General features: G+C 38.1%; 1 protein-coding gene across 4 annotated transcripts in view; it reads left to right on the top strand.

Annotated features, from left to right (window-relative positions):
• The window catches only part of slc35f3b (solute carrier family 35 member F3b), a 436,740-nt gene that overhangs the window by 348,413 nt on the left and 61,317 nt on the right, over positions 1 to 27,010 (top strand). For 3 of the 4 annotated variants that reach the window (XM_039737729.1, XM_039737730.1, XM_039737731.1), the window contains one exon: positions 22,552 to 22,876. In XM_039737729.1, coding sequence (XP_039593663.1) covers positions 22,552 to 22,876 — 325 coding nt within the window. Of the gene's footprint in view, positions 1 to 5,921; positions 5,995 to 22,551; positions 22,877 to 27,010 lie in introns of those variants that run through there. The other variant, XM_039737732.1, reaches the window with a different exon arrangement.

Raw genomic sequence — 27,010 nt, 5'->3', positions numbered from 1 at the left:
TCTTATGGGGTTTGATCCTCTGCTAAGAAAGTAATACATTTACAATTAATGCACACTTCAAAGACACACCCAGGGCTTTATGAATCACTAATATTCATAATATCAGAATTGCAAGGTATTATGGGACTTTGAGGTTGAGTTAACCCTTTCCCCAAAGCCATAAACTCTTGGAAATGTACCATAACATGACATTCTCACCAGTGTTAATCAGTCAAACCCTTGAAAGCACTTTTCATAGCGAATATGCTGTGTTTGTAGGTGACAGTGTTCACCGAATACTTTCCTGGAAATTTGTTGTGTGGCTGTCTTAGATAAACTTTTTTTTCCCCCAGCGCCCCATAATGCTTTGCAAGGCCAGAGTAATATCACAGATCTGTGGCAGCCAGTGTTGTTGTATGAGATTACAAGGCCATCAGTCCAACCCCAACTATATAACCCTGATTCTAACAGTGGGCTAAAAATGAGATGAAAATTTGCATGAAGAAAAAAAACTGTAAATGTGCTGGTGTAATCATGTCTTAAAAGTAATCACTTTTTGAATGAACTTGACCTGTGTGTAATATTTAGCCAGCCTCTTTAATAGTATTACCCAGTGTGCTGTACAGTTGATGCAAGTTGGGAGCAGATGTCAGAGAACGAGCAAAAGCGTCAGGACAAAACATATATATATATATATATATATATATATATATATATATATATATATATATATATATATATATATATATATATATTCACGTCTCTGCCGCTCGCATATGTAGATTTCACTTTCACCAAACAACAAATCTTTTAATTCTTGCAGATATGCCTCTTCATTGGGAAGAAACACTACTTTTCCCTGATGGCAACACAAATTAGGCGATCTACAATTTTCCGACTTAAAGTTTAAAGCTGAACAATATCAACATACACTCACCTAAAGGATTATTAGGAACACCATACTAATACGGTGTTTGACCCCCTTTCGCCTTCAGAACTGCCTTAATTCTACGTGGCATTGATTCAACAGGGTGCTGAAAACATTCTTTAGAAATGTTGGCCCATATTGATAGGATAGCATCTTGCAGTTGATGGAGATTTGTGGGATGCACATCCAGGGCACGAAGCTCCCGTTCCACCACATCCCAAAGATGCTCTATTGGGTTGAGATCCGGTGACTGTGGGGGCCATTTTAGTACAGCGAACTCATTGTCATGTTCAAGAAACCAGTTTGAAATGATTCGAGCTTTGTGACATGGTGCATTATCCTGCTGGAAGTAGCCATCAGAGGATGGGTACATGGTGGTCATGAAGGGATGGACATGGTCAGAAACAATGCTCAGGTAGCCCGTGGCATTTAAACGATGCCCAATTGGCACTAAGGGGCCTAAAGTGTGCCAAGAAAACATCCTCCACACCATTACACCTGCACAGTGGTAACAAGGCATGATGGATCCATGTTCTCATTCTGTTTACGCCAAATTCTGACTCTACCATTTGAATGTCTCAACTCATCAGACCAGGCAACATTTTTCCAGTCTTCAACTGTCCAATTTTGGTGAGCTCATGCAAATTTTAGCCTCTTTTTCCTATTTGTAGTGGAGATGAGTGGTACCTGGTGGGGTCTTCTGCTGTTGTAGCCCATCCGCCTCAAGGTTGTGCGTGTTGTGGCTTCACAAATGCTTTGCTGCATACCTCGGTTGTAATGAGTGGTTATTTCAGTCAAAGTTGCTCTTCTATCAGCTTGAATCAGTCGGCCCATTCTCCTCTGACCTCTAGCATCAACAAGGCATTTTCGCCCACAGGACTACCGCATACTGGATGTTTTTCCCTTTTCACACCATTCTTTGTAAACCCTAGAAATGGTTGTGCGTGAAAATCCCAGTAACTGAGCAGATTGTGAAATACTCAGACCGGCCCGTCTGGCACCAACAACCATGCCACGCTCAAAATTGCTTAAATCACCTTTCTTTCCCATTCTGACATTCAGTTTGGAGTTCAGGAGATTGTCTTGACCAGGACCACACCCCTAAATGCATTGAAGCAACTGCCATGTGATTGGTTGATTAGATAATTGCATTAATGAGAAATTGAACAGGTGTTCCTAATAATCCTTTAGGTGAGTGTACGTCTCTCATATCACCTATGCTCATATATTCAATCTCTTTTCGCAGTTCTGTTATTTTACCAAGTAATAATTTCCGTTTGTTAGCACTATCAGTTTTTTGAGACTTTCGAATTTTAGTACTTTAATAACCTCTAACCTGCTCTGCCTATGTATTGCACCAACATTTTTGAACCTCTTTACGATGTTCTACTTTGTCTTGTACTCTGTCTTTTATTTCCTACCCCCTTTGGAGCTGAGAGCGCAGGAAACCTCTTGGCAAAAATTCTTGTCTCGCGGGACCTGAAATTTTCTTTTGCGGGAGTTGAAATTATCTCAGTGAAAGTCTTTTCTCAGGATTTCCTTTAATCTATACTAATAAAAGGCAAAGCCCTCACTGACTGACTGTTTGTGAACCCTTTAGAATTTTCTGTATTTCTGCATAAAAATGACCTAAAACATCATCAGATTTTCACTCAAGTCCTAAAAGTAGATAAAGAGAAACCAGTTAAACAAATGAGATAAAAAATATTATACTTGGTCATTTATTTATTGAGGAAAATGATTGAATATTACATATTTGTGAGTGGCAAAAGTATGTGAACCTCTAGGATTAGCAGTTTGAAGGTGAAATTCGATTCGGGTGTTTTCAGTCAGTGGGATGACAGTCAGGTGAGAGTGGGCACTTTGTGTTATTTAAAGAACAGGATCTATCAAAGTCTGCTCTTCACAACACATGTTTGTGGAAGTATATAATGGCACGAACAAAGGAGATTTCTGAGGACCTCAGAAAAAGAGTTGTTGATGCTCATCAGGCTGGAAAAGGTTACAAAACCATCTCTAAAGAGTTTGGACTCCACCAATCCACAGTCAGACAGATTGTGTACAAATGGAGGAAATTCAAGACCACTGTTACCCTCCCCAGGAGTGGTCGACCAACAAAGATCACTCCAAGAGCAAAGTGTGTAATAGTTGGCAAGGTCACAAAGGACCCCAGGGTAACTTCTAAGCAACTGAAGGCCTCTCTCACATTGGCTAATGTTCATGTTCATGAGTCCACCATCAGGAGAACACTGAACAACAATGGTGTGCATGGCAGGGTTGCAAGGAGAAAGCCACTGCTCTCCAAAAAAACATTGCTGCTCGTCTGCAGTTTGCTAAAGATCACATGGACAAACCAGAAGACTATTGGAAGAATGTTTTGTGGACATATGAGACCAAAATAGAACTTTTTGGTTTAAATGAAAAGCGTTATGTTTGGAGAAAGGAAAACACTACATTCCAGCATAAGAACCTTATCCCATCTGTGAAACATGGTGGTGGTAGTATCATGGTTTGGGCCTGTTTTGCTGCATCTGGGCCAGGACGGCTTGCCTTCATTGATGGAACAATGAATTCAGAATTATATCAGAGAATTCTAAAGGAAAATGTCAGGACATGTGTCCATGAACTGAATCTCAAGAGAAGGTGGGTCATGCAGCAAGACAACGACCCTAAGCACACAAGTCGTTCTACCAAAGAATGGTTAAAGAAGAATAAAGTTAATGTTTTGGAATGGCTAAATCAAAGTCCTGACCTTAATCCAATCGAAATGTTGTGGAAGAACCTGAAGTGAGCAGTTCATGTGAGGAAACCCACCAACATCCCAGAGTTGAAGCTGTTCTGTACGGAGGAATGGGCTAAAATTCCTCCAAGCCGGTGTGCAAGAATGATCAAAAGTTACCGGAAAGGTTTAGTTGCAGTTATTGTTGCAAAGGGAGGTCACACCAGATACTGAAAGCAAAGGTTCACATACTTTTGCCACTCACAAATATGTAATATTCAATCATTTTACTTAATAAATAAATTACCAAGTATAATATTTTTGTCTCATTTGTTTAACTGGTTTCTCTTTATCTACTTTTAGGACTTGAGTCAAAATCTGATGATGTTTTAGGTCATTTTTATGCAGAAATATAGAAAATTCTAAAGGATTTGCAAACTTTCAAGCACAACTGTGTATATATATATATATATATATATATATATATATATATATATATATATATATATATATATATATATATATATATAGTTTGCATCACATGTCTACAGTCTTATTGAAATTTCAGTTTTTATTAGCATAAAGGCTGATGTCACAACAAATCTTTTCAGATCATTTTCACCTTTCATAAGATAAATTTTATGAAAAAAATTAAAAATTGGCGTACACTATAACATTAAAACTTTTCTTATAATTCCATAAGTGCTGCTCGGTGTACCCCCTTCTTTTTGACATCCACTGCACGCCCAACCTACCTGGAAAGGGGTCTCTCTTTGAACTGCTTTTCCCAAGTACTGGGTTTCTTTTGGGGAGTTTTTCCTTGTCTTCTTAGAGAGTCAAGGCTGGGGGGCTGTCAAGAGGCAGGGCCTGTTAAAGCCCATTGCGGCACTCCTTATGTGATTTTGGGCTATACAAAAATAAATTGTATTGTATTGAATTGTATTGTACGGCATCAAAGCTTCAACATACAAACTGGCAGTCTAGGAACAGAGGGTATACTTAAATGGAAAGAGTTTAATTTACTAGTCAATAAAAGGAATAACAACATTAAAGACATATACAGTATATGAGCATGCAGACAGACAATACAATTTTTAGACAGAAAATGAAATATTTCATCTAAGACAGAACAAACACATACATTATACGTGGTCATCTAATCAATAAGTAAAGATTCAATCAGCCTGCTGTTAGTCCTTTCTGTGCACTTTTAGGTTAATTACATTAAGTGTGTGTCTGATTTGAAAGTCATGTGATTTAAAAAATTAACTGGAGTCTCTGGTAGTCAATTCTGGTTAGGTTTCTTGTAACACTAGGAATAGTGTTTATGCATAATTCATGGCCAGAATCATCCCGAGGGCCTTTCTATACACAGAGCGGTGCAGTTTTCCTCATATTTGAGTGTTACACTGAGTGCAAGTGTCAGTGTGTGCTATTTTTGTGTAAAACAATGTTATCTATCTATTTATATATAGAGTATACAATATATATGTTTTTTTTTCTTTTACTTGCTAAATATAGTGTAACATTATTAGTAGATTTCAAGGCAAATTATGCTAATTATTGTTACCGGTATTTTTTTTTTGCATTATCATTTGCCAGAATTTTATGACTAAGAATTTTGCATTATTTTCTTTTTCTGGTAAATATTTGCCAGTTTCCATCGTCCACTTTAAGTGTAACTTGCTTATATTGTTGAGTAATGATCTCCTACGTATGAATGGCTAATTTTAGAATATTCTGTTGCTTTCTAAATTTAGCTGTTTTATGCCAGCAGTAGTTGTGCTATGCACAGTGCCCAGAATCAGTTATGTAACACATCCTTTTTCTTTGCATTTTTTTCTCTACTGTATGTGTCATCTCTCATAGCACCACCTACAGGCATCAGTATAGACAGTATAAATATACTTAAGACCTTTTATTAGACAAAACACAAAAAATTGTAGTCCTTAAAGGTAAAGGTAATACAATTGAATAATAAAAACTTTCCTGTCCTGTTGGTCCTTATTGATCAGGACCACTGGTTACTTCTCTCTGTCTTTCTCTTAACAGCAGAATTGACTTGTAGTGTTCATTTATACCTACTCTTGAGATTAGTTAACAGCATCTTCTCCTACAGAAGGGGCTTCTGTGTAACACAGTCATCATAGTGGGTGTGTGTTTATGGCAGGGGGCACATATTCTTTAAAAAATAGGCTCTTTTATCTCAGTCCTAATGCTAGACTAATAAATACACCCATACATTTCAAAACAGGTGGCAGACAGCTTGTACCATGACAGGAGATATGATTTCTTACATGTTTCGTCATTGGAATGTGCAACTGGAGAACCTGGAGGCATTGTTGAACAAGCTAAAATCACTGCTAAGGTATTATACTAAAATTGGAGGAATGGCAGACACTGAGGACAGACTCAGAGAATTAAATGTTTAGTCTCTTTTTTATATTTCTATTGGGTTTAATTAGAAATAGGTAATAGTCTATACAGTCAAGGCAAATTTAACAAATCACAGCAAAATTCGACCCCCACCCAAGAGGAAGAGAGAGGAGCCAGAAACCGAAGCTACTCTATAAAAGGAGCAAGAAAAGAAGGGTATCCTTATCCCCGAAATGGAAGCTTATTCTAAAATGTTATTGATTAGATCCTGCCATATTTTTTTAAAAAGTTTTGAATAGATACTGTAAGTGAGAATTGGATTTTCCAATTTCAAGTAGTATAGAACATCGGTTACCCACAGACTTAAGAGTGGTAGGGTGGGATTCTTCCAGTTGAGCAAGATAAGTCTACGTGCTAGTAGTGTGGCAAAGGAAATTACAGATTGTCCTTCTTCACTTTAAGGCTGTCTGGGAGTCCACCAAACAGCTGTTAATGGGTTAGGAATGATTGTGACACCTAGGCTGTCTGATAGGAATGCAAAGATTTTTGTTCAAAATGTTGTTAATTTGGTGCACACCCAGAACATGTGGCCTAGTAAGTCTGGAGACAGATTGCAACGAGCACAGGTTGAATATTGCCCTGGAAACATTTTGGACAATTTTAAATTTGATAAATGCACTCAATAAAAGATTTTAAGTTGAATGACTGAATGCTTTGGACATATGGAACTTGAGTGTATTCTGTGCATGGCAGCCTTCCACTTCTTTTCTGAAATATTGAGTGACAGATCCTTTCCTCAGTGTACTCTGGAGTCTTTGAAGGGAAGAGACTTTAAAATATTTTTATAAACTGTAGAGATCCTATCTGAGTCTTCAAGACTGATCAATAGTTCTTCTGGAATAGAACAAGGTGGAAGGTGAGGAAAGTTGGGTAAGTTCTGTTTAGTGAAGTTTCTAGTTTGAAAGTAGTAGAGAAACTGTGTTGATGGGAAGTTGTATTTGAAACATAAATGCTCATAGGATGCAAATATATTATCTATGTACAAGTTTCTAAGTGTTTTAATTACGGACATTCTCCAGACATTGAATAGTGTATATGTTTGAGAGGGTGGAAAAAGGTGGTTGTTATGTAGAGGCGCAACAGATAAAAGCTTCTCTCTCTTAGCTTCCTACATTGGTTCCATATTCTGAGATAATTAAGTATAATCGGATTTTTAGCAAAATGATATGTTTGTATTAACTGAGTTAAACAGCAGAAAATATAAAGAAGTACTGCAAGATTTTATTTCTATTGCAGACCAGGTTTGTGAATATTCATAAACTTGTGTTAATGTCCAGGTCTTTATAGCTTGTATATTTGCCTCCCAGTAATATAATTGAAAGTCGGGTAGTACCATGCCACCTTCTGCTTTAAGTCATTGTAGAGTCACCCTTTGGATGTGTGGGTGTTTCAGATTCCAAATAAATGTAGTTATGATTGAGTCTAATTTCTTAAGAAATTATTTTTTAATGTATATGGGGATGCTTTGAAATAGGAAGAGGAACTTTGAAAGGATGGTCATTTTAAGAATGTTAATTCTCACTGCTAATGTAAGGTGGAGGGTAGACCACCATCTAGTCATGACTTGTGTAATTGTTTCCATGCAGACAGCAACATTTTGTTGAAAAAGAGCCTTATATTTACTTGTAATATTTACCAATAGATATTTAAATTTATCTGCTAAGATAAATGGGAAAGTGTCCAGTCCAATATTACATGCTAGAGAATTCACTGATCATTGATTTTAAGCCCAGATATTTTTTGAAAATTTGCTAATGCTTTTAGGACTGCTGGCACAGAATTTAGTGGGTCCAATATATACAGTACCATATCATTCTGTTCAAGTTCTTCTCTCAAAATCCCCTCTATTTCTGATGCGTTTTGAAAGTATACAGCCAACAGTTCAATGGTGATTGCAAAGAGCAAAGGTGATAAGGGGCATCCTTGTCGAGTACCATGTTCTAGTTTGAAGTTGTCTGAAATAATGCTATTAATATGAACTGAGGCTTCCGGGCTAATATAAAGCAGTTTGATCCATGCATATATGTTTGAGCCAAACCCATATTTGTGCAATGTGGTGAATAGATAGTCCCATTCAACTATATCAAATGCTTTTTCTGCATCTAAACATAATAAGATCTCTGGGGTGTTAGATACAATGGGTGAATATATTAAACAAATGTAGAAAGTTAGATGTTAAGTGTCTGTGATATTACAGAAGCAAGCATTTTCTCAGTCCTTCTTGCTGGAACTTTGGAGAGTATCTTAACATTGTTATTATGAAGACAGCTTGGTCTGTATGATGCACATTATAGTAGGTTCCTTATTCTTCTTAGGAAAGGTGGTAATTAATGCTTGGCGAAAATTTTGAGGTAGAATTTGTTTGTCTCTAGCTTCTATAATCATTGCTGATAATAGTGGAGCTAACTCATTTGAGATTTTTTATATATAAAATTGTACTGGATAGCTATCAGGGCTGGCTGCTTTCCCACTTTGAAGTGAGTTTATAGCATCTAGTAATTCTGAGCATATCAGAAGTTTATCCAGTTTCACAGCACTAAGAGTATCTAGCTGTGGTATCTGTAATGAATCAAGAAACTAATTAGATTGTGTCTTATCTTCTTTAAACTGAGTAGAATATAAGGGCTTACAGTACTCTCTAAATGTGTCAGTTATATTTTTATGGTCAATAATTTTATCTCTGTCTGTGTTGTTAATTGCTGTTATTGCATTACAGACTTCCTGCTTGTGGATTAGTTGGGCTAAGACCTAATTGGCCTTTTCTCCATGTTCATAATAATGATGTCGCGTTTTTTTTTAATGAAGCTGCAATTATTATATTAATATTTCTTTTCATTAATTATATGCACATTTGGGCCACTTATGGCTACATTTTGGCCAATTGATTACTAAAAAGTAAACAATTATTGTTAAAGCTTCTGTTATTATATTGAAATTTCTTTCATTAATTATTTGCACAGTTTGACTACCAAAAAGTAACAAGCTATTGTCTTTTTGTTAAGCTTTATTTAAGTGACCAGCCTTTGACAGTTTTTTTTCTTCATCATATCCTTTTTGCTATTATTTTTGGACTGTTTAAGATTATATCATTAACTATTGTATTTGGACTGAATGTTCGCAAGATATCTCAGTTTTAACCTTCTTTACACCACTGTGGGAGGGTTCATTTTGCTCTAGACGTGCTCCTTCTCTTGGCATGTCTGAGGACTGGGAATTTGCAAAGTGTGGCTTGTGTCACTTGTAGAGGCACAATGGGCTAGCTAGTGGGTGGAAAGAAAGAGAGCAATTCTATTTCTATTTTATCCCTTATACCCCAATAACCATTAGTGACAACATAACAATACGCTTCATAGCTGTATCATTTGGCAATAATATTAAATCTATGTCAAGTTTATCATGTGTACAATGTCAACCTTAACATAAGACTACAAAATGTCAACAAAAGTTCAGTAGAAATACTTCCATGGCCAAATGGCGAACTGTGAGCTGGAATGTCAAGGGTCTCAATCATGAATTAAAGAGACAGAAAGTACTCTCGCACTTAACAAGTCTAAATACCAAGATAGCATTTTTACAGGAGACTCACTTATTAAGCAAGGACCAGTTTCAGTTACAAAAAGAGTGGTCTGGCCAAAATTTTCACTCCAGCTATACAAAGAAAACCAGGGGTGTGTGAATCTTAATATGCAGAACTATTCCTTTTGTAGTGGCAGAAGCAATATCTGATTCTGAAGGGCAATATATCATGGTGATGGGCAATTTATCTAATACTAAAATGATTTTGATTAATATCTATGCACCTAATGCGGGTGATAGACCTTTCTTCCAAAATGTATTTGCATCTATCCCTAATGTGAACACTCACAAAATTATAATGGCCAGAGACTTTAATTGTGTTTTAAATTCAGACTTGGCTAGATCCTCAGATACAACGGCGATAACATCTAATACAGCAAAGATAATTGCACAGTTTGTCATGGATCATAACTTATCTGACTCATGGAGGTTCTTAAATCCTAACCCGTAGAGTATACTCCTTTTCACCCATACATTGTTATTCAAGAATTTTTTATTTCCTCATAAACAATAATTTTTTGCCCACTTTTAAATCTTGTAAGTACAACACTATTGTTATCTCTGACCATGCCCCTCTGATTATGGAGCTTAAATGGAGCTTAAATTACTGTGTCCTACACACTCATCTCGTAGTTGGCGTCTTAACCCCCTGTCATTAGTTGATGAGAACTGTACAGAATTCACATCCAAGGCAAATTGATTATTTTCTTGAGAAAAAATGCATACTCAAAGGAATGAGCAGGAATTCTTTGGGAAAATCTGAAAACATTTTTAAAGGACAGATTATTTCATATCTTTCTCACAAAAATAAAGCGGAAACCAAGAAGGCATCTGCAGTAATCAGCTAAATTACTGGAATAGATCTAGAATACACCAGGGGTCTCATGTATAATGCTGTGCGTAGAACTCACACTATAACATGGCGTAGGCAGAAAAGTGGGAATGTGCACACGCACAGAAAAATCCAGATGCAGGAATCTGTGCATACGCAAACTTCCACGTTCGTCTGCTACATAAATCCTGATCAGCGTGAAAAGTAACGCTCGTGCACACGCCTGCAGCCCCACCCCAACTCCTCCCAGAATTACGCCTCTTTGAATATGCAAATCAATATAAATAGCCCTTAAGCTCAGCATTCTGTGAAAAGACAATGGGAAAAGCATGGGGGAAAATAGAATTTCAGCCAATACCAAGTGGAGGCAAAGAAACACGTACTATTTGTTGGTTTAAACAGTGGTATAAACAACAAAAGGAAGTTTTTCGAGTGACATAACAGAAACTCAAAAGTTCAAGTTCACAAAGTCGCACAGTGCCCAAAATAAAAAAGAAGTTGTCACATATCAAAGTCGTCGTGAAAAGGTGAGTTGTAGCCCACAGTCTGAGTTTCATATGAAAGCTCATTAGGGTACAGAGAAAAAAAAATAGACACACAGTGGGGAAAAAAGCACAAAATGTCAACTTTAATCTCGAAATTTCCACGTTAATCACGTAGTTTATTTTGTCATTAAAGTAGAACATCATAAACCATCTTAAAATTGTTTAATTTACTAGTTTCTCAAATCCCATCGTAACTAAAGTACCACGTTAAATGCTTTGTTTTGTATTTGATCTTCTATGTGCTCTGTGTGCGAATCACTACCTGCTTCTTAAACCGGCTTTCTCTTCCTCCAACAGGACACAGAATCCATTACATTCATGATATTACAGCTCTCTGAATAACTAAAATACTGAGATGTATACATGATATAAAGCATGTTATTAAACATGGGAACACGGTGGCGCAGTGATTGTGCGCGACCTTCGATGAAATAATTTATTGCAGCAGTACGTCTCTTTCAAACTTATTAACCTCCAATTCCTGTCCTTTTTCTTTCTCCAAATACCCAATCGCCACACAATCAGCTCTGTAATAGACGTTAAGTCATCTGTAAGCTTATAATGCCGATTCTTCAAAACTTTTAAGGAACATTGAAATAGCTTCATAGTACATGTTTAATTAGTCTATCCTTCACGCCAGTCCCAGAGAAGCATACAGTGCGAGGCAGGAACAATCCGTGAACGGAGCGCCAGATCCTTGCTAACATAGTGATAACGTGTCCTTTAATTATTAACAATATAGATTATTTAAATGAAGTTAAAGTTTTATCTGTATAATATAATAAACATATTTTGCTGCATTTTATCTTAAAAATTATAATGTCATAATATGTAAATACGCGCTTTATAAAGTGGCTCAGGTTGTGCAATATTATAACGGTATCGCAAGTTTACAGTGAGGTAATTGTACTTATAAGTACGAACAGTTCTACAAGAAGCAGTTGATGGACTGATAGAGTGTGTTTAGAGCTCTTGGGATGAAACTGTTTCTGAATCGCGAGGTCCTTACAGGAAAGACTCTGAAGCATTTGCCGTATGGGAGCAGTTCAATAGACAGCATGGCTGAGGCAGTGTGTGCTTGATGCTGTATACTGATAATTCACTTTCCAATCAGCTGCTCCGAGTGGTGCAGTGAGAGCAATACAGAAAACGATAATCCACTGTGGAAACCCCTAACGGGAGCAGCTGAAAGAAGAAGAAAAAGGTGCAGTGACAGTAACAATGCTAAAGCAGCTATGGAATTTGGAATAGTTTGACCATTCTGTGGACCATTATTTTGTTACAGGTTAATTACAATCAGATGCCTTATACTATTAAACAATATGCAGTTAATTTCAGTGTATTTATAAAGCGCGTCAGGGATGTACATCTGAAAAAGAAAGATAAACCACACAGGAACAGTAGCATTGCTTTGACGCTGAATGCCGTCAGTCTGCAAAACCAAGAACTTGCATATGACAGGGTATGAGGTACCGTGGAACTGTATGTAGTTTTATGGCAAGTTTAGGTTTTATTCATCGTGATTTGAACGCAGAAACGTTCATACGCAACATTTGTGTGCGTACGCACCATTTATACATGAGGCCCCAGGTCTCCAAATGAGGCATACTATAGGAAAAGACTTATTGCAATCACAATTTTACCCATTGTCTACTTAAGAAACAGAAGAAATCTATTTAGTCTCGAGCAGAGGAGACTGCATGAATCCAGGTCATCAAAATTCTCAGAGGCATTGTTAAAGTAGATCCAGCAGAATTTGTTCAGCTTCTGAGTAGATCATGTACTTGAGGACATCAGTGAAATTTAAGGAGACGATCCTTTAGACTTGTTGGAATCTGAAACAAACTACTGTACAGAGACATGGAGTTGAAGTGGAAACATTGACAACCTGTCAGAAGTACTGTATCTGGTGAAGATAATGTGATAACTTAACATATACAAACTGATGATAATATATTTTTAACAAACCCAGTTCAAAAATTTATCTATGTATCTGTATTACATGATATCCTGAAAGGTTATGTTTTAAATATGGAGAACTATGATAGCTGCGTCCAACTCAGCCTAATGGATTACAAGTATTTTAAGGACATAATCCATGGAAATACAAACACAATAACAGTTTTTTACCATATATTCAAAATTTTAACATACTACACAATGCGCATTTAAAACTTTGAATATCTTAAGTTTTATATATTTTTAAAGCATTATGCTAGAAATAATATACGCTTGGGCGGCACGGTGGTGCAGTGGTAGCGCTGCTGCCTCGCAGTTAGGAGACCCGGGTTCGCTTCCGGGTCCTCCCTGCGTGGAGTTTGCATGTTCTCCCGTGTCTGCGTGGGTTTCCTCCGGGGCTCCGGTTTCCTCCCACAATCCAAAGACATGCAGGTTAGGTGGATTGGTGATTCTAAATTGGCCCTAGTGTGTGCTTGGTGTGTGGGTGTGTTTGTGTGTGTCCTGCGGTGGGTTGGCACCCTGCCCAGGATTGGTTCCTGCCTTGTGCCCTGTGTTGGCTGGGATTGGCTCCAGCAGATCCCCGTGACCCTGTATTCGGATTCAACGGGTTAGAAAATGGATGGATGGATAATATACGCTTTGTAAAAGATATCAAGGTTTTATATGTTTGTACAGTTAAAGGTAAGTTCAAGTTTCCTAATTTACTAACAAAATTGACCTAATTGATGAGAAAATGAAAAAATGCTTTTACTGTAGTTCAGTGGCTATCTCAAGGGCATGATGCATCTGTTATTAAGGATCTGAACAAGTGTTTTAAAACCACTATTTTCCACTGAAGCCAAGGGGTCCATGTCGTTTGCTATCATGGACATTCTCACATAAGTTATGTCATTCCGTCTGCATGAATCTTTTTCATATGGACCGTGTCACGCGTGTGTGCCTGGGGATCACATTCCTAGCTCTGCTGAGGTAAGTGGTACCACAGTGGGAGAAGAGAGGTCACTGACGCTAACAATTTCTCCCTTTCCACCCACAGCCATGAGAAGCCACCAAGAGAGAGCAACTGACCTGACCCTTCTGGTTGGGGTGTGTAACAAAAACGACCAATAGACATATAAAGGTTTGTGGCAGCCACCCGTGTAATATGCCCTGGCTGCAAAAGGTTAAAGCTTTCCAGAGTTGTTTTCAATCATTATGAGAAAAGATGGCGGCTTTAAAGGCAGGTGGGGGAAGTGACGTTATCATAAGGGTCGGGACTGGCAGTGACATCCTCACAAGCTCAGAGACCAGAAGTGACATCATCATTGGCACCGGAAGTGGAAGTGATGTCTTCAGTGGCGCCAGAACCCGGTGGGGTTTACAGAGAATGGTCTGTAGGGAATTGAGAGAGACAGTCAATGCATGCCGCACCCCTAGTCTGGTGTAGAATTACAATTACTCAAGCCCTTTAGCTACCTGCTACTCATACACGTGTGACAGGTGGTATAAAAACCCAACAGTTACCAGAGGAGATTGTCTGCTTTTTGGACCTGAACTTGGCCTGGAGCAAGCTCCTACACAAAAATCTGACTCTCTATATGAAGAGGCATTTTTTATTAAGCCAGCCAACACACCATGATTATCTGTCATTGAGCACAGTTTTTGTTTGTTATTTTGTATCATTTAAACAAGAATTCCCGGCTGGGGCCCCGGCATTTCAAAACAGCTTGTGCAATTCTGTCCACCCAGTCACAACTGGCATTGGCAAATGCTTATGTTAAAAACTGCTGCTTTGGGAAATCACTTTGACCTTTAGCGTTCTTGTCAGTTTCTTTCTTTTTCTGTCCCTGCACTCTTCATATTCCATGACATGGTTGTGTTTCAAATGATGAAGCAAGTTGCTCATTTATTTATTTATTAACAGAAACAGTTTTTTGAGTTTACATTTGAGTTTCATTTGTTCAGCATACTGTTTGCTGAAGCCAAAATGAACCTAAACAATTGATACTGCAGCTTGTATACAGCTTGTATTCTTTTGTATCTGACACATCCCTGCCAGGTTGGGGTTCAGCACAAGCACTCACATTTTTTCATAGGTGGCATGCTGCTATTGTTTGAATAAAGAGTTGTTGGATGAGGTGCCAGCACGTGACTGTAGTCTTTTTAGGGGGCAGCTCATGAAAACACATAGTCTGGGAGAGCTTTTACTGAAAATAACTACATGAGTAAAATTAGTTCAGTGGTAACTTTTTTATTGTTGACATCAAAAAGATTTTGGCATATTGTCCAGCCCTACCTTAAAGTGTATTTTACAAACTGCAGTACTGGGCTACTCTGCTATAGTTTCAAACTGTTCCATTTTATGTTTGCCCTCTCTCATCACAGAAATACAAGTTCACCTTTTTAAATGTGTGATAAATAAGCGTAAATGAGATGTTTTATTAAGTTTTAGCCAAAAAGAAAAAGTGTAACTTGAGTAGAGTGCTCAGTGGTGATGTGATCAGTTAGTATACTTATCACATCTAGCTAATATAAATTGCAAAAAATTGAATATTGTATTGAAGTGAAAAGAATTGTGGGAATACAAAAACCACAGGCAGAAATTAGTATTATGGGGCAACCCTCTACAACTTGCCTATTATAATAAAAATAATCATTGTTTTCTGCTTATTGATCCAAAATTAATTGGACTTGTGTGAAAAATTCAAAAGCTTTAACCATCACAGCAGTTGTCCTGGTTATAGGAACATTCTGAACAAGAAGCACATTGAATAGCTACAGTAGAGACAAGACGCTGAAGGTTTTATATTTTAGAGCTTTGTTCACCATGTTATTTATTTGTTTAATTTATTTAATCAAATGCAGTTGCATTTCATAGTTTATTTTGATAAAAGATATGGCTTTCCTGGCATCTGTTTGTAGTATGTTACCTATTGAAAATGACATTTTTATGCTCAACCTGTAATATTTTATTTCCTTATCCTTGTCTTCTATGTACTGACTTATTGATTTAACAGTCTACTGTGTATCTGCTTGTAAGTCCGTGAATGCAGTGGCATATCTAAATGTATTTTTGGAGGTCAGACTCCACTTCACTTCTTTAATGAGAAAGTGAGTGCAAATTTATGATTATTTTCACGGTAGCTTGTCTTTGTACTCTCAGTGAAGCATGCCCTGCTTTGGGCTAATAATGAGGGGGCTTGCACTGCAATTTCCTTACGACATTTTTGAAAATAACTAGGTGGGTTATTTATCGGGTATTTATGGTACAGTATCTTCATTGACTGTTAATGTTTAGTCATTCAAATAATTATGGGAGATGTCTGAACTTATAAAATCATCCCACCTAGCTACTCCATTACTGGAAATTCATTGTACAGAAACGTAAATTGATATGTAAATTAATTTAATTTATGAAAGGCAATGTACTTGCCACCAAGAGTGACTGTCTCTTTAATAAGTAGCTCTACTTTAACTTTAGGGAATACACTGCCTGTTTTAGGAGGATATTATTGGAAAGTTTTAATGTCTTACCGGATTGTGTGCTTTCCTACACTATTATTTAACTTGTGCAGTGCTATTAGTACATTGAAATAGCACACAGGTACAATCTGGTAACATACACATGCTTACAAAGTTACTATTATGACATACATTCCCAGTCATGAATTAGAATAAAATGGATAGATGAATGAATGGATGAAAGCTGAGAAAAAATAAGATAGGTATGTGACACTGTATGTACCATATGCTGTAAAAATCAAAGGGATGTAGTCCACCAGAGAAACTTTGTTTATTAGCCTTAAGAACTAGAGATGGCAGCTGCAATAAGAAAAAAGTCATCATTTCACAGTCGCTGTGAATGTGTGTGAAGATGTGCGCTCTCTGATTGTTGTATACCAAGTGACGCCATGTTCCTAGTGACATGGGTTTTTGAGTTAGAATGACTGGAAGGGTGAGGTTTGAGAGAGTTGCTGTTCTTTTTCCAGGTTGTTTTCAACTCTGAGGACAAAAGGAAAGTTGGGTGAGCATGATCCTCTAAAATCCTTCCTCTGGTTTATACTTGAAATGATTCCCCATAAGAAGCAGGCTTTAAATATGCATTTGAGTGTATGTGTACTGTGAATTATGTGTATGTATTAATATGAACTGCACAAGCACACACACATGTTTATTGTACCAAGTAGGGACTATAATTCTACACATTTAAAGTGGGGACTAGTGTTCATTGGTAAAATTCTTTAATGAGAAACTTAAAAAATTCTTGAATGCTCCAACATTGATGGACTAAAAGCCAGAAGTCTTCGTGACCATTGTGGGGTACAGCCCGGACACAGACAGGCAGACATGTTGGTTCACCACACACGTGTTTATTTACAAAGTCTCTATTTACAGAAAGTGCACAAACCCAGTGCCGCAGCACCAATTACCCCTTACAGTCCTGGCCGCTCTACAATGCCTTGCACAGTCCTCAGACCGCCTCCACTCCTCTCCTCCGAGCTCCGTCCACTTCCACCAGACTCTTGCCGTCGACTGGAGGGAGGCGGCCCCTTTTATGTATGCCCGGATGGGCTCCAGGTGCTTTCTGAGGAGCCTCCGTCGACACACCCCCGTGTGGTGGAAGCACCAACTGTGTAGCCGGAAGTCCTCCGGGTGTTCCAGGTCCTCTTCCCCCCAGCACTTCCTGGTGTGGCGGAAGTGCTGGGCTCCAGGTTTCTTCAGGCACTGGGGCACCGCCCGTGGCCCCCAATACAACCAGGGCGGTTGCCCCCTCACGGTCTGGAGGAGGCACAAGCCCTCCTCCGGTCCTCCTGGGCGTCCCGGCTGGGCTCCAACCCCAGCCGCCTGTGACACCATCATCATCAAGTCCTTCCATGAGAACCCTAAATACAAAGAGGACTATTTCATCTATGTTAGGTAGAATGCCCAGAGTGGACTGGGCAGTCTCATGGTCTGGAATCCCTGCAGATTTTATTTTTTTCTCCAGCAGTCTGGAGTTTTTTTTTTGTTTTTTCTGTCCACCCTGGCCATCGGACCTTACTCTTATTCTATGTTAATTAATGTTGACTTATTTTATTTTCTTACTGCGTCTTTTATTTTTCTATTCTTCATTATGTAAAACACTTTGAGCTACTTTTTGTATGAAAATGTGCTATATAAATAAATGTTGTTGTTGTAAAATTGGCCAAAGCATTTTTCACAGCAGTTATGCTGTCTTTGCCAGTGATGTTCTTCTCTGAATATGTTCCTAGAAATTCATCGTGTGGCAAATTAAGATAAACATTTTTTTCCCAGCACCCCAGGCTGCTTTGCGAGGCCAGCATGGCATCACAGAGCTATGGCAGTTATACAATGCACAGAGCATTTATATATACAGTACATACTGTGAAGGCCCAATTTTACTTATTGCATCTGCACAAGAGTCCACTATAGTGCGTTGTAATGTATATTTTATCATTGGTCCTGTTGCAAGGACTCTTGCATCGGCGACCGTATACCTCTGGAATTTTGTAACTGTGTGGCCCTGTGCGCATTAACTGCACACGCACTAGACAAGAAAACAGAAGCTCATTTGAGGAATAGTTAACCATCGATACCCACACCTATACAATCGAACATTAAAGATAGCCAAAATTCAGACAACTACATGGTGAGAAATCGTCTAGACTCTGGGCAATGTTGAAAGTTTGTGCAGGCAGAAGTGGAAATATCTGTGAGGTTGATGTGCAAAGGCAAAAAAAAAAACTTCATGGTGGGGGGATTCTGCTGCTGCACAGTGTTGTACACTGAATGCTTGAACTATAAGCAGATCAGGGTGCACATCCCCTAGACACGAAATGGGTTGTTCACTGTCCTCCCATCTTATAATTGGATTTGGCCAATCATGCATTTTTTAATTTATATTTTGGAGAAGCTTTTTGTATTTTGTGAAGTGTATGGTGTTTGATTATCTGCATTTTTGGAGCTAATGTCCCTGTGTTTGTGTATTTTTATTGATGTTTCGCATGCATGAACATGTCCAAGTTACCTTCCAAGGAACTGGTGTTATTATGGCAAATAAGTTAAGTAAAATAAAATCGCTATTTACATCCATGCATATTTCAAGAAAGTCTCCAAACCCTGCTAAACATACATGTCATATTAGTAGCTCTCAGGATGAACATTTTCTCTCACCACGTGTTGCATATTTTGTTTGGTTTAAATTGCATATTTAACATTGTAGTAAAACAGAGTGTAGAGAGAATAATCACTACCTTTTACTGATAGTGAAAGAAAATTCTTAATATCAGAAAATCCAAAATGAAAAGAAAACAGTAAATAAATGAGCTGGCTAACTGTTGGCTTGGCCCCTCCACACTGTTGTGATACACATACAATAAGATGTAGTGGTTAGAAACTAACTTGAACAAAAGAAGAAAGATAAAATTACTTTAAATTGCCGTTGATAACAAATTGGGACCATACTGTTATCTGAGTTCTTATCACACACTCTACTGCTTGTTATCTGAGGAAGAGCAAGTTTAATCTCAGTTCATTTGGCAAACTCGGCATTACCTTTATGTGTTTTCCAGGCAAATATTTAATTTGTTTTTCACCTGTGGTGCTTTATGTTTATTTCTTCACAATGTAATGGGCATTTTTAATTTAAAAAGGATTGACTGATCGATTTGTGTTAAATTTACCAGTGTGTGAATTTGCCACCAAGAGTGGAAATTTTGCCTCTAATACTGCATGTATCATGTTATAAAGCAATACGAATGCTGAAAGTGGATGATAACTTTTGAACCAACTGAAAAGTTGGTTCACAAAGTGGGGCCACAAGGGAAATTCTAGGGGGTGCTGGAGGTGTATGGAGTAGTAGCACATAACAGTACACAGGGCATCAGCAGCACTTTGTCACTTTAATGGATTATTCTGCCAGCTTTTAAATAGCTGTGTTACATTTATTACAGGCATTAGCTTCCCCAGTCATTCTTTAAACAATCCTTTTACATCTTGAAGACTTAATAGTAGATCAGGTTAAATAATTCAAATAAAAAAACATAAAAACAAGAAAGGTGGATTGCTCAAGAAGTTTTAAGATTGGGCTGCTTTTTCATATTTTTATGTTTTTTTAATTGATTATGGTTTTAGGGGTTTTTTTAATCACTGAGTCTGATTTATGATAGCCAGTTGCGATTCTCCTTTGTTTTGGTGAAATACCAAACTTATACTTTAATATTTACTTTTACAATTATCTTCCTATAATTCTTTAATCTATTTGCAAGCATTTTAAATTCTTATTCAATCTTGTGAAAAATCATGTTTCAGCCATGGTTTCTTCCTAGTTTAAAATCGGGTTTCTTGTCTTTTTTCTTAATTTCTATGCAATTTATCTATGCTAATGCTGCTTGTGTTTATTATCATCTGTGTTGTCAATGTTCCTTGTGTTTTGTGAGTGGTTAACCCAAGAGAAAGGACCACCTGCCAATCAACACCAAGAAGTGGCCTTCCCCCATATGAACATAGAGGGTCTCCTTTAGTTCCTGGCATTTTATTGTGAACAACTTTGGGAGTTCTGGTGATTTTCTGCTTTTTGTAACTTATTTAATTTTTTGGACTTTTTTTGCTCTGTCTTTTGACTACTCTTTAATAATCTATATTGGAACCTTCTTTACTTGGGATTGCCATATTGTTTTAGGCAATTCCAATTTTGTCTTTGTGCTCCACGAAGCCTTTGGAGAAGAATGACCCTTTTTTTCATTTCTTGTTTATAAAGATTTTTGTTTGCCCGTTTATCTAGTTGGGTTTGGTGGTGTGTCCCTCTATAGTGGGCACTATTAGAAGTACTTATGGAACTTATTGTATGTGCTTTTGACACTCCCAACCATGTTGCTTGACTTCACCTAGGAAATTTCATAAGACAATGAGCCTTAGTCATAGTGCCATCAGTTAATGAGGTGTAATCAGATGACAGGACTCTTGACCAATTCACAAAGTCCTTCCCTTGAGGCTTTAGATTTACTGTTTATCATATCCACTGGTAATTTCAGAAGTAACTATATAACAATATTTTAGCAAAAAAGCATGTGCTTTAAACATTTTGAGCATATGCCTGAATAACTGACATGTGGATTACTACGTTTTTTTTTTTGTTCTTTTTTAATGGACTTTTTTCACATCATTTACCGTTGTACAGAATTGGTAACTATCAGCATGTATTATGTCATAAGCATTTTTTGCTCCATTCTGCATGGAAACATGAGATTAAAAAATGATCTTGCCCACAACTACAAAGTACATAAGGTAAGTAATAATAATAATTGTTTACATTTATATACCATTTTTTCTTACCACTCAAAGCACCTTACATAGTGAGTCGGGAGCCACTTCAACCACCAGTAATTTGTAGCATCCACCTTAAAGATGCAATGGCAGCTATTTTTGCACCAGTATGCTCACCAGACATTAGCTAATAGGTGGTGAAGTGGTAAGATAGAGATAGCCAATTAGAAAAAGGGGATGAGTACGAGGCCAAAATGACTAGGCCATGGAGGGCAATTTAGCCGGTACATTGGGATACACCCTGCTCTTTACAAATGCCCGGCCGGGGATCTTTTATGACCACAGAGAGTTGGGACCGCAGTTTTACATCTTATCTAAAGGACAGATTCACATTCAGATCACAGGGTAAGTGTCCCTTGCTGGCATCACCAACACCTCTTCCAGCAGCAACTCAAGCTTCTTCTAGATGATCTCCCAACCAGGTTCTGGCCAGGCTTAGCTTCATGTTCGTAAAATGTTCTGAAGTTCCCTGTGGTAGAGCAGTGGGATATAACAAAAAAATTTTAAGATAAAGTATTCCTTTAAACCTATTTACCTGCAAAATGCTTTATTTAATAACAAAAATAAATGTGTTTTTGCTGCATCATCAAGGGTTTGTTCTTTTAATAATTTTAATTAGTTTGGATAAAGAATAAAGGAGTACTTGTCAGTTCAGGTAGTCAACATGTTTACAAGTATGAGGTATTGAATTTCATTTACCTTACTGAGCTGCTTCATTAGGACCTTCTCAATCCTCATTTGGGAATGTGATGTGAAAAGGTTGAATCAGAGTTACATTGTTACGTCTGAGAAAACTGCGACAGCTGGTGTAGCAGAAGCACTCCAACATTTTGCTGGCCTTCATAATCTGGATGTTGTTTGTGTTGTTAATTGCACAGTGTGCTCAAGAATAGAATCTTAAATGCCAGATTTAAAGAGCTCAATATAGTTTCCACTCTGGTTGTCTCTAGGTGGCTTACAAAGTGAGGTTATAATAAATCTAATCAGCCATGGTCTGTGAAAATCAGCTGAGCATCCTTCATAGATGACCTACAATTTGTGGTTCTTTTTGGCTAATCAGCAATTTCTTGTCTATAGCATATTTTTGAACTAGTTTTCTTTTTAGAAAGTGAAACCCATTGTAGGGTCAGAGCTCACAAACCGCAGCCTGACCCTGTAAGAATACTGTATGTGACGATCCCCCAGAGCAGAGTGTGTTACAGTACTTAAGCAGTTTTGTTGATTCATTCTTAATATTTTAGAAATGTATTTTGATTTAGCTCTTTTCTTGCAGGAGATGAACATCCTCGTGAAAGTCTGGCACCAGCTGAAGCCCAAGTCCCTGCTGCCACTGAGGGAGGGAGGAGAATGACGCGCTGTTGCATTAAGCTATCTGCCGTTCAAGTAAGAAAAATCTGCTGGGGAGTTGCAGTCATGCTTTGTGTATGTTCAACTTGGGCAGGATCCACGCAGCTTGCGAAGTTCACTTTCAAGAGATTTGATGCCCCATTCACTCTGACTTGGTTTGCTACAAACTGGAACATCTTATTTTTCCCCCTCTACTATGTAGGCCACCTTTACAAATCAACAGAAAAGCAGACTCCAAAGCAGAAATACAGGTAAAGCTTTATGCACTTACTTTAATGTTGTTCTTATTCTTTTCTTGATTCACATTTGGTGAATCTTTCTCTTTTTCAGTGTTACGAGTTATGCCATATGCAGCTTTAGTCTTTTTTCTTTTTATTAAATTACATTTTAATTGTAACTCATTTTATGACAATCAAATCATCATTCAACATCTGTAGCTGTTAGCTTCTCCAAAGGTCATCCTTCACTCCTTTTCTGAGCTTGGATTTTTGTTAGATCATATCCTGGCAGTAATGAGAGTCAGACTGGAAATCAATCCATTCACACTTACTTGCACCAGACTGACTTAAAGACAAACAGCATGTATTTGGGTGGCAAGGAAACCAGTACCCGTCAGTTTTGTCTTGTTAAGGGTCATATGGTTAGAGCCTATTCACTTGAAATAAGACACACGTGTATAAGTAATTAGCAGGGATAACCCACAATGCTCAGGGTGATATAAAGTGTATGTGTGGTCACTAAGTATATTCCCCACAGGGAAAAAATTTGTGCCTAAACCAAAATTTTATTGACTAAACCCACCATGGGAGAAGAACTTTGTGTATCTGTGCTATGTCCCAAAAATGCCCACAATGGGCACTCCCCTAATAAAGTGAAGGTGTGGTCTCAAAACTAAAAACATCCTGTTGTCTTCTCCTGGACAAATGGGTAATCTGAGCAAGATTTGGTGGAGCCAGATTCAACGATGTGGATTTGCATTCTGTACCAAGACACAAGCACATATTCAGCTTATATATTAAATTAGATTAGAAGAAATAGATGAGTGTTCAAAAGAAGTTAAACTGTTTTACGATCACTGCCAGCCCCTACTTGGGTGTCAGTTTGACTTCGGACTACACCTTCCAGGAGCGGGACAGATTTGTAGGACTGGAAGGGGTGGAGCCTTCTCTGGCCATAGGGGCAAGGTTAGGCTTACTCATTGGGTGTCTTTTCATAGTTGTGGAGGAGGAAGGAAAAGATAATGTTAGTGTTAGAGCCCCCTTTCATCTCGGGATTGAAGTACTTACTTCATCAAAGCCAGGAAGGTGGTCCCCATGCGTGCATGCATGACAAGGGCTACAATAGCACTTGACTTTTTAAAAAATGTAAGGTTTTACTATTATAAGAAACGTAGTGTTATCAGTTAATTCCAGAATTATTATCACATGTACACAGTGCAATAAAATTTCTATCTTCATATTTTTCCAAACATTCATTAGCTAATGTGGCCTGCAGCGGCGTTCCACCTCCCCAGACAGGATTTTTCATGGGAAATACTTCTGAACCATTTCTCACAGCACAGTACCAAAGCACAATAAGCACAGTGCTGAAGCACAAAGCAGTAGATTCTGCAACCCTTTGTCTTCTCTCTCCCTCCCTCTGTCTGTCTGTCATCTGCCTCCACTCCTCCCAGCAAGCATCATCCCCTCCCTCCCGACTTTGGCTCCTGAAGCAGTGGAAACTGGCTCCTTTTATGTTACATTCGGTAGTACTTCCATTACCCTGTTAGCATGGTCCGGAAGCACTTCCAGATGAAGTGGAAGCCCAATGAGTTAGGGCTCTGCAAACCCTGCAGAACCCCCTGCAGCACCCACAGAACTGAAACTGGGTTCTACCGATCTCCAACTCCCATAAAGCCCTGTGGGAATCCGTGGTACTGTAGCAACCCAGGGGGTCTGCCATCTACTGCTCTGTGGAAGGTAATGCCCTGTGCGTGTTCTCTCCCCCAGTCCTTTGAGTATAAAAGCATTCTGGCCAGGTAAGATCCCTGACAATCCGCCACATTATATATAATATAACATTACAAAATACCATATTTACTTGCATTTAAGTTTTCCAGTGGTTAAGTTGGGGCTTCATTTAACCGTACAATTTCTGGTATTTTATAATGTCGGCCGAATAAGTCGAATGCGGAAAACTCACACTATTGGTCCAAGAGATTTTGATATGCTAACACCCACCTGAGAGAGTAACCACGGAGCACACTGCTTTTTTTTTCTATGTATCATGCTTACGTGACCACACAGTTATACCCAAACTATTCCGAAGCAACATTTGCACTGTTTAGTGTTTTTTGTATCTCACACCCTCACACACCTTTATCGTAAGAACATCCCTCATCTGTGATGGAGCGTTCGATCAGAAAAAAATATGAAGCTGGTTTTAAATTAAAAGTCGTTGAAGTGGTGAGGGAAATTCGTAACTGTGCTGCTGCAATAAAATTCAATGCATCTGAGAAACTTACGTGAGATTGGAGGAAGCAAGAAGATGTAAAAAAATATGTGTATTTTTGAATGGGCGTATAAGTCGGGGTCAGATTTTATGATTAATGTTTTGGGTTTTTAGTGAAACTGACACTGAAGTTCCTTTCACGTGAGATTTTTCAACGGTGAAATGCAATAAAAAGGATGTTTTAGAGTTTTTCCAGCAATTTTGAAAGAAAGGAGCACTGTTCCTTAAGGATTTGGCCACACTGCACACCACTTTTGGACCTGAAAATGTTTCAGAAAAGAATCTAGATGTAATTAAGCAGGAAAAAAGCTGCAACATAGCAAAAATTCGACATAGCTAAATACAACCCATGATGACCAAATGACATACACTTGGACAAAAGCAAGACAATAAAATTGTTATCCATGTTAGTTGAGAAGAAAACAATGTACCTGCAGTCTTAGATGAGATCCCACTTTGGCCTATACAATATTGTGCGTGTACCAATAATGGTGTCCTCCCATTACTACTGCTGCTGCCTGATGGGAATTGTAGTCCTCACATCAGCACTGCGTTTTGTGTTTTCTCACACACATTATATCTCCTATTCCTGATATGCAATATACAGTATATAATTTAAGTTGGACCAATAGCACTTCATGTGAAAATTCTCATACATATGTACATTACTAAATAAATAAATTGACATTATACAGTACTATGAAAAGACAAAAACACCATAATTCGTACATTTTGGCTTGAAATACAGATTCCTAATTTCATGATCGTTTTATGTTTATTGACTGCTGATTTTTTATGTGTACTGTATTTGCATTTACTTACATGAATATACTATTAGTCTGCATGTCCTTTTATATTGGTCTGTGTGAAATATGGATGTTGGTTTTCATACCACCTATACATCATTATTAGTTTACTAGACATTAAGCCCGTTACAATAACGGGTGCTAGAACAGTAGTGCATAAACATTAGTAGGAACAGTCTATATTGAATGGCATGGGACCTTGTATGTGGCTGTAATATGCGTCACTGTATTGTGTGCCTTTAACTTTCTCTCACAATAATACTGGTTTGTATTTCCATAAAATGCCTGTAATTTTGTCTGACAGTAATACAGTGGAACCTCGGTTCACAACCATAAATTGTTCCAAAACTCTGGTCGTAACCCGATTTGGTCGTGAACTTGAAGTAATTTCCACCATAGGATTGTATGTAAATACAATTAATCCGTTCCAGACCGTATGAACTGTATGTAAATATATAATTTTTTTTTAAGTTTTTAAGCACACATATAGTTAATTACACCATTGAATGCACAGCGTAATAGTAAACTAAATGTAAAAACATTGAATAACACTAAGAAAACGTTGAACAGCAGAGAAAACTAACACTGCAATAGTTCACGCTATAGCGTTATGACCCACTCGCTAAAAACACTTTTCTTTAATGAGTCTTAAGCACAGGTAAAAAAATTAACATTTGAAAAATCCGAAATTTAATAAACAACCAAGAAAAGTAACATTGAAACAATGCACGCGCGCACCTCTGTGTGTGTGTGTGTGTGTGTGTGTGTGTCTCTCTCTCGCAGGCCTGCATGTGTGTGTCTGTCTGTCTCTTGTGTGTGTGTGTATCTCTCTCTCTCGCGTGCGCAACTCTGTGTGTGTCTCTCTCTCGCCTGTGTGTGTTTGTCTCTCTTTTGCGGGCCTGCGTGTGTGTATGTGTGTGTCTGTCTGTCTCTCATGTGTGTGTGTGTGTGTGTGTCTCTCTCTCTCGCGCGCGCCTCTGTTTGTGTGTCTGTCTCACGCGTATGTGTTGTCTCTCTCTCTCGCGCCTCTGTGTGTGTGTCTGTCTCGCACGCGCCTGTGTGTGCATGTGTGTGTGTGTGTGTGTGTCT

The sequence above is a fragment of the Polypterus senegalus genome, chromosome 16 (assembly GCF_016835505.1).
Source record: "Polypterus senegalus isolate Bchr_013 chromosome 16, ASM1683550v1, whole genome shotgun sequence".
In the NCBI taxonomy this organism is placed as follows: Eukaryota; Metazoa; Chordata; class Cladistia; order Polypteriformes; family Polypteridae; genus Polypterus; species Polypterus senegalus.
The sequence above is the reverse complement of the archived record's forward strand: the minus strand, read 5'-3'. Positions and strand labels throughout refer to the sequence as shown.